The sequence below is a fragment of the Nannobrachium achirus genome (assembly GCF_963921795.1).
Source record: "Nannobrachium achirus genome assembly, chromosome: 3".
Classification (NCBI taxonomy): Eukaryota; Metazoa; Chordata; class Actinopteri; order Myctophiformes; family Myctophidae; genus Nannobrachium; species Nannobrachium achirus.
In genome coordinates, this window is record NC_137812.1 from 3,357,583 (window position 1) to 3,366,872 (window position 9,290).

The 9,290-nt window shown below is 40.7% G+C and overlaps 1 protein-coding gene across 1 annotated transcript; it reads left to right on the forward strand.

Annotated features, from left to right (window-relative positions):
- Positions 1–510: 510 nt before the first annotated feature.
- On the forward strand, positions 511–7,885 carry LOC308281585 (nuclear factor 7, ovary-like; the record flags this gene model as incomplete). Its single annotated transcript, XM_080721811.1, has 3 exons — positions 511–621; positions 739–1,693; positions 7,791–7,885. The coding sequence occupies 3 exons, from the start codon at positions 511–513 to the stop codon at positions 7,883–7,885; spliced, it is 1,161 nt and encodes a 386-aa protein (XP_080577937.1).
- Between the last annotated feature and the right edge of the window lie 1,405 nt (positions 7,886–9,290).

Here is a 9,290-nt window from a genome sequence, read left to right on the forward strand (position 1 = left end):
TCCTTTCCTTTTGTAACTTTTCTTTTTAAGAATAAAATGTTATTTCGTCCAATCGGTATGGTGTTAATACAATACAAAAATGGGGAGGTTTTGTCCCTCTACAGTTTAGAGGCTATTTTCACTATTTTTGCGGACCCCTGATGTGTGAGTGAAAGTGTTGCAACAGCTCTGTGGTGTGTCAAAGCTCCTCCCCTCTCTGACTCAGAGGTGTCAGGAAACTTACAGCACACCACGTTCGCACACTAGACAGGAAATAAGATTCACGTTCAGATCAAACACACAACTACCAGTGAGGAGGACAGACAGTCTTTCCACGGCTACAGGAGGGAATACTGACCCAGACCACTGGAGCCTGCTGCTGACTCTGTCAGCTGAATGGACTTTAACAACTACCACCATTCAAAGTGAAAGTAAACTTCAGGGAACATTCTAGAGGAGGGAGTGTTACCACCACTCACTGGCTGATTTCCTTTATTGAGCGGAGTGTTTGTTGCTTCATTCAGGGACAAAATGGCATCCAAGGCATCTCGCCCAGAAGTGGATTATTCCTGTCCTGTGTGTTGTGACATCTTTAAAGATCCTGTTATCCTGTTATGTAGCCACAGCTTCTGTAAAGCCTGTCTGCAGGAATGGTGGAGAGAGAAGGTAATACAAGAATGTCCAGTTTGTAAGGAGAGACATTCTGTGGATCCACCCAGAAACCTGGCTCTGAAGAACCTGTGTGAGGCCTTCATACAGGGGAGACATCAAAGAGAGGAAGTCCAGAAATTACTGAAGCCTTTACAAGAGAAACTGAAGGTCTTTAATGAAGTTAAAACAAACTGTGACCAAACAGCACAACACATTAAGGTCCGGGCCCGGCACACAGAGATGCAGATGAAGAAACAGTTTAAGAAGATACATCAGTTTCTACAAGAGGAAGAGGAGGCCAGGATCACTGCACTGAGGGAGGAAGAGCAGCAGAAGACTCAGATGGTGAAAGAGAAGATTGAGGGTCTGAACAAAGACATATCAACCCTTTCAGACACAATCAGAGGCATAGAGGAGGATCTGAGAGCTGAACACATCTCATTCCTACAGAACTACAAGACCACAGTGGAAAGAGTCCAGTTCACACTGCAGGACCCACAGCCGCTCTCAGGAGCACTGATAGACGAGACCAAACACCTGAAGAACCTGACCTTCAGAGTCTGGGACAAGATGAAGGACATTGTCTCCTACACTCCTGTCATTCTGGACCCCAACACTGCCCGTCCAGAACTCATCCTGTCTGATGATCTGACCAGTGTGAGAGATGGAGAGAGACAGCAGCTTCCTGACAACCCAGAGAGGTTTGACAACTGGCCCCTTGTCCTGGCTTCTGAGGGCTTTAACTCAGGGACTCACAGCTGGGATGTTGAGGTTGGAGACAGTACAGACTGGGGACTGGGTGCGCTAGCAGAGTCTTATCTGAGGAAGGGAGAAGGAGGGGGTCAATACTGGAACATATTGTTATATAAAGGTAAATACATAGCATCCTCCTCACCAAGGTCAGACACTGTTCTCTCAGTGAAGCAGAACCCCAAGAAGATCAGACTCCAGCTGGACTGGAACAAAGGAAAGCTGTCCTTCTCTGATCCTGATACTAACACACACATACACACCTTCACACACACTTTCACTGACACACTCTTTCCATTCATTGAAACTCAATGTACTGTCCCTCTGAAGATGTTACCATGGAAGATCAGTGTAACTCTGGAACCATGTAGTTAAACATGATGATGATTGATGATGATACTTATTGATGATGATGATTATGATGTATTAATCATATTAGTAATAGTACTAGTGCCAACAATAATGGTAATTAATATTAGGGGATTTATAGAAATGTAATTATCTCAGTAGCAAACATCAAGATACTTTACTATAAAATGTATGACTATTATTATGTTACTTTTAACTTGTGGAAAGCCTTACCGAAGGCCATAAAGGAGTGTGGATCACTAGCATCCTTTAAAATTGCCCTAAAAAAACTAATCTAGCCCAACCCTACCCTCCCCTGTCCCTTCTTTGTATACTTACTGTTTGTTTAGACTTACTGTTCTCTTTTTTGTTTTTCTTTACATATCTACTGCATAGTACTGTGTTCTATTTGTCTGTCATTCAATGTTATATGAGATACTTTAATGGTTTCCTATGGAAATAAGCTTAGTCTTTTCATGGATCTCCTTTTAGTAGACCTTGTACCAGTGAACTGTACCGTCATGAAACTGTACCTTTTCCTACGCAAACTTCTAATAAAGTCTTCAATCAATCAATCAAAACTCTTAACTGTCACTTTTTACAGTTTCCTAATATAGAATCATCACATTGGAACAATCTCTTTATGACATGTTATAATATGATGGCTAGCAGAGTATGTTAAATATTACATTAGTTTTATGAAACCAGAACGGCTGAGGTAGTCTATGAACCCTGCAGTCACCTGAATCACTCTTAATTGCTCACTCTTAGTTGCTAGTGAAAATAGCTGATCTACAAGCTCACAGTGAGCTTGTAGATATTGCTCGATATAGCTCGACATCACATTTGTTCGACATCACGTTTTTTTCGACGCGGGTGAATGTTAACCTGGTGAAATGCTAACCTGCCGACGCTGGTGAATGCTAACCTGGTGAACGTTAACCACTGTGCCTAAACCTAAACCTAACCCTAACCTCAGTAAAACTATGCCTAAACCTAACCCTAACCCTTCGTCGAAATAATGACAAGCTCACAGCAGCGTGAAGCGACGTGTTGTGAGCTTGTAGATCTACTGTTTTCACTTGTTTTGGTCCCGGGCAAACGTCTAATGAATTTTTTGTTGGAGATAAATTGCCATCTGATATCATGGTAATTGGACAATATTTAGGTGGTTGTCAGAAAGAAACGATGCACGCACCGTGGCGCACGCACTGTAAGTCACGCATTTAAATCTCTCATTCTTTTGATTGAGCAGTTTGCATATAAAACACAGGGACAGAGCAGCCTACCATTACTTCAGATGTCACGTTAATGTTAATGTGTTTTCCGGATCGTAAATAGGATGATACATGCTGATACAGGCTCCAACTGGATTTGATCCTATTTTCCCGGTATGTGTGGTTTACTATGATTGGCGGAGCGTTCATTTTATTGTGCGGCAACCTTGACAAATAAGCGAGGGCCTTTCTGTGTGGAGTTTGCATGTTCTCCCCGTCTTTCCTAGGGTAGATACCCTCACAAAAACATGCAGTAATCCTGGTTAATAAAGCCTCCCCCTGGCCAGCCGGGCTCCCCAGGCGTGGCAGAGGGAGTGCAGAACCCAGGATTACAGCTTAGGTAAATTGGCACTGGGTGGAAAAAAATGGGCTACAACAATCGTGGGATAAAAAAGAAAAACATCTGACAGCACTTTGTGACAGTTTATGAATTGTATCGGTGTAGCCTACCTTTCGAAATGAGTGGGATGGTTGCGCTTGTTTGTTTGAACAGAGAAGCGCTAATCCGGGCTCAATGTTGCTCTCTGCAACACGAAGATCATCTTCAACTCTGCTGAGTCGTGATCTGTATTTTGTTTTTACACAAGTGAGCGCAGAAAACGTCTTTTCACAGAGATATGTGGAAATGAATAAGAAATACCATTGCTGCTTTTGACAGACCCATGGCCGTGCCGTGTATTGCGCAGCCACAGGGAGCAAGAATTCAGTGAGGTTGATTCCACCAGTGAGGTTGATGTGAATTAGGGCATTAACGAAAAAGTCGACAAGTCGACTCAGTCGACTTCATAACACAAGTCGACTCCCACCAGAGAAAGTCGAAGTTGTAAAAAAAAAAACTTTCTATTGTGAAAATAGCAGATCTACATGCATGTAGATCAGCTATTTTCACAATTTCTGCCTCTATATATTTGACAATTTGGACAATGTTTAATTTGCCTTTTTAGAGGTATTAAAAAGTCCTTAAATTGGCACTTTAGAAATGTGAAGATACCCTCTATACACTTAAACTTTACGTTGGTTTCTTTACAGTTGAGTGAGAAAACAATGTTTCACATTAAGTTAATCATCTGGGGACCCCCCAAATAATTGGGGGGTCGTGTGTGATGTGATGACGTCATCAAACGATAAAGTTGACTTCAACTCAACTTTTCTTTTGGAGTTGACTTGCAAAAATCACGGGTCGTTAATGCGAGTCGTTGATCTGTAATGCCCGATCGGGTGAAAGGTCCAACAGCGAGTCCTGAGGCTCTGATGACAAGTGAGCCCCCAGGGCGAAGATGTACGATTCTGTCCCTGTCGGTATGTAACTCTGACAGCGCTGACTGCTGAGTCGACTCAAGCACATTTCGCAATGCTCGACACGCGACATGTGTCTCACATGGCTCTCCTATGGAAACAATAATTGCATACCTTACAGGGTTTCCAGCCCATTCTTTCTCTTTGCTTTGTTGTTCAGAAGTAAACACTGCTCTGTCCTGCTACTGTATGTCCTGTTATGTCCGGTTGAAACACCTGCTTTTAGTGATTCCCAGGATAGTCCTCTGGAGTTGCAAGAATGATTGTGTGAGGGATGGAGCAGTGAAGCCTGACATGATGCTTTAGAAAGGAGCTGCAACACCTTGTGATGATCAAAAATACCACACAATGCAGCTTGAAAATGTATATCTTGATTTCTGATGTAGGCCTCTTGTCCTTTTCAAGCTGTCTCTAACAGGTCATACTGGACCGCAATTAGCTAGCCACTAGGGCATTACGACTTGTGATTTTTGCAAGTCGACTCAACTCAGTAAAAAGTTGAGTTGAAGTCGACTTTATCGTTTGATGACGTCATCACATCACACACACATATAAATATATATATATATATATATATATATATATATATATATATATATAAAAAGACAAATTCCCACTGCCTCTTTATAGGAAGGGACCGCACACTCCAATGAAGGATGATGGACAGGATTCAATGCTTCATTTCTTTTTTATTGAAAAAGCACGACGCGTTTCGCCGTGTGGCTTCGTCAGGTGCTATACATATATACACAAGAGTGACTGAGCACTAGCCTTTATAGTGACACCCCTGTGATTACTCACTCCACCCACCTGTGGCTAGACAATCACAGATCTCCACAGAATGTGTCAGGTGGGCAGGTAAAGAATAAAAAAGTGACAGACAATAATACAAATATTAAAATACTGAGAGTAACTACACCCATGAGTGTGTATATCATATGCATATATCATATATCAAAGCTATATACAATATACAAAATACAAAAAGACACAGGACCACTTAGATATAAATAGACCTCAGGTTAAGGGAATCTCTCCACATATTATGTAAAAAACACCTTGATATAAATATAAACAGATTAGTAAACATTAGGTCCAAACATAGCCTACATATTGCCACTAAAGGTTGCTAGATTGTAGAAAAGAGATGATATTTGTGACACCCTCATAGTTTTCTATAACAATCAACACAGGTCTAACTTTGGAGTGGGTCAGGCAAGGATAGTAAGTAAATTAGATTACAGAAAGGAACTTAGATCTAGGCTTTCATTCAAACCATGTGTCTCCATTGTGTTCAATGTAAAGATCCAATGTGATTCTCTTTGTAGTAGGAGTTTGATGTGGTCACCACCTCTGGGTGGCAGTGTGACCTTTTCAATACCAACAAATTTGAGTGTGGCTGCTGAGCCATGAGATCTATCTCTATAATGCCTTGCTATGGCGTAATCCATGTTACCATTCCTTATTGCTGCCTTGTGTTCAGCTATACGGATTTTTAAGTTGCGTTTAGTTTGACCAATGTAGATCATGCCACAAGGACATTTCAACATGTAAATGACATGTGTGGTATTACAGTTGATGAAGCTTTTAATTTTGTATTCCTGTCCTGTGTGTGGGTGATAAAAAACTTTAGTGGTTGAGGTGTTTGAACAGTGAGTGCATCTACCACATGGGTGGTTGCCAACCAACTCTTCCCTCAGCCAGTTGGAGCTGGTACCAGGTGATCTATAAAGTGATGTAACCACAGAGTCTCTAATGTTCCTTCCTTTCTTAAAGCAAAACCTTGGAGGTGACATTGATATATTTTTCAACTGAGGATCACATTTCAAAATATCCCAATGTTTGGTAATGATATTTTTAATAGATTGGGATGAAGTATTGTACTCTGATACAAAAGTGACTCTGTTTCCCACCACATCTTTGTTTGAAGGTTCTAAGAGACATTCCCTCTGTACAGTTTTTACCTTGTTTCTCGATTTGCATATCACATGTTCTTTGTAACCCCTACTTCTGAACCTTTCATGCATGTCCTCTGCCTTCTCCTCAAAGTCTGCAGGGTTGTTGCAAATGCGCTTAAGGCGCAAGAACTGACCATATGGAATATTCTCAATCAGGCGTTTGGGGTGGTGGCTATTTGCATGCAACAGACTATTTCTGTCAGTTGGTTTACGGAAAATAGTGGTGTTAAGGTGCCCATAATCATGCACCTACTGTTATCCGTAAATCCAAAAAGTCAATTTGTTTTTTGCTGAACTCAATTGAGAATTTCAGAGTGGGATGAGTGTTGTTAATATAATGCCTGAAGTCAACCAGTTCACCTTCTGAACCAACAAATACCATAAGAATGTCGTCTATGTATCGTTTCCAAAAAATCACCTTGTCTAGGAGGGGAGAAGCAGTTCTGTTGTGAATGAACTTGGATTCCCAATGACCCATGAATAGGTTTGCATAATTGGGTGCAAAGGTTGAACCCATGGCCGTGCCTTGGGTCTGGATGTGAAACTTGTTATCAAACATGAAATAATTTGATTTCAAAATGAAATTTGTCATGGTGAGTAGTAACTCTGAGGGAATCTCATCACTTGAACTAAGAAAGTGTGACATGGCCGCCAGGCCATCCTCATGTGGGATGTTTGTGTATAGACTTTCAACATCAAATGTGACCAAAAATGCATCATGAGCGATGGACACATCTAGTGATTTTAACACATCCCTGGTGTCTGCAACATAAGAAGGTAAAGCTTTCACCATGTCTTTGATAAAATGGTCAACAAATTGACTTAATGGTTCAGACAGAGAATTGTTGCCTGAAACAATAGGTCGGCCTGGCGGGTTAGTCAAACTTTTATGGATCTTAGGCAATAAATATAAAACTGGTATGGTAGGAAACTCAACCTTGAGAAACTCAAATTGTTTCTTTGTGATTTGTTTATCACAGAGCGCAACATCCAGAATCTTGTCTCTCTCTTTAAGTAACTGTTCAGTGGGGTTGTTTGGGAGTGATTTGTAAAAAGCAGTGTTACCCAATTGTCGCATTGCTTCTTTAACATAATCTTTGGCATTTTGTACCACAATCGAGCCACCTTTGTCAGCTGATTTTATAATAATTTGATTGTTTAATTTTAACTCATCCAGAGCTTTTCTTTCTGGTAAACTGAGATTGTGATGTTTATATACATCATCAGATTTTACAAGTTTCTGGATGTCTTGCTCAACCATTTTGCTGAATGTCACTAAAGTAGGATTCTGGGCACCAGTAGGGTAGAAAGAGGATGACTTTTTTAATTTATTCAGTGGATTTACAGGCATAGACTGATCTGCATTTCTGAAATGATGCCTAAGGTGTAGCAATCTAAAAAACTTATAACAGTCAACTTTGAGTTTGAATGCATTAACCTTATTCGTGGGAACAAATGAAAGACCTTTTCCCAATACTGAAACTTGAGCAGGGGTGAGATTACAGTCTGAGATATTAATTACCGCCCGTAGTTCTGGCTCCTGGTGACGACTGTGAACGGGCCGTAGTTTTTTCTTCCCCCGCCTCGTCCTCTTCCTCTCCTTCGCTGGCCGTGGTGGTGCTGTAGGTCGTGGGGTCGTGTGTCTAAAAAACGCTCATCTTGAGAGTAGGTGGAATCGCTGGACTGAGCAGGATCGGAGTCTTCAGCCGGGTGGTTTGGACCTAATGTTTACTAATCTGTTTATATTTATATCAAGGTGTTTTTTACATAATATGTGGAGAGATTCCCTTAACCTGAGGTCTATTTATATCTAAGTGGTCCTGTGTCTTTTTGTATTTTATATATTGTATATAGCTTTGATATATGATATATGCATATGATATACACACTCATGGGTGTAGTTACTCTCAGTATTTTAATATTTGTATTATTGTCTGTCACTTTTTTATTCTTTACCTGCCCACCTGACACATTCTGTGGAGATCTGTGATTGTCTAGCCACAGGTGGGTGGAGTGAGTAATCACAGGGGTGTCACTATAAAGGCTAGTGCTCAGTCACTCTTGTGTATATATGTATAGCACCTGACGAAGCCACACGGCGAAACGCGTCGTGCTTTTTCAATAAAAAAGAAATGAAGCATTGAATCCTGTCCATCATCCTTCATTGGAGTGTGCGGTCCCTTCCTATAAAGAGGCAGTGGGAATTTGTCTTTTTATACTTCATTTTGCCTACCAGCACCTCCACCCTAGATGTGCACGAGAGCTACCTGATTATATATATATATATATATATATATATATATATATATATTATTTTATTTTTTTGTATTTATCGCATTCCTAAGACAATAACTGTTTTACAATAAATGTACCCCCATTGATTCCGGATGGGGACGCAAATGCATTCGGGTCCCCATCCACAATCAATTTATTGTAAAACAGTTATTGTCTTAGGAATGCGACAAAAACAAAAGATATTATTGAACTCAAGTCTTCATGGCGTGAGTAATCAATAGGAGAAAAAGTCATTTTGAGGGTGAACTATCCCTTTAAGTGTACAATTAACTTTACAGTCAGTCAGCCCATTTCCCATAAATGGACCTCTGAAAAAAAGTAAGTGAGATGAGATGAGATGAGATAAAATGAGATGAGATGAGATGAGATATAGGCCTACTTTATTAATCTCGAAGGGAAATTAAGGTGTTACAGCAGCATAGTGTGACAATACATGGATAAACTATTGGACAAAAAAACAAGGACACAACAAACACATGGACACAAACACAATAGACCTAAAGTCGATCCATGACTACGCACAAGTGGAGAGTTCTTATACATGTAAATTGTACAGTCTGATGGCAGTTGGCAAGAAAGAACGTTTATACGGCTCCGTGTGCATTTCCGGGGGGGGGAAATTAGCCTCTGGCTGAAAGTGCTCTTCCTCTCCTGCATGTCACTATAGAGTGGATGGGAGGGGTTAACCAGGATGGAATTTAGTTTTAGCATTTTGGTTTTAGTAGATTGTTTTTGT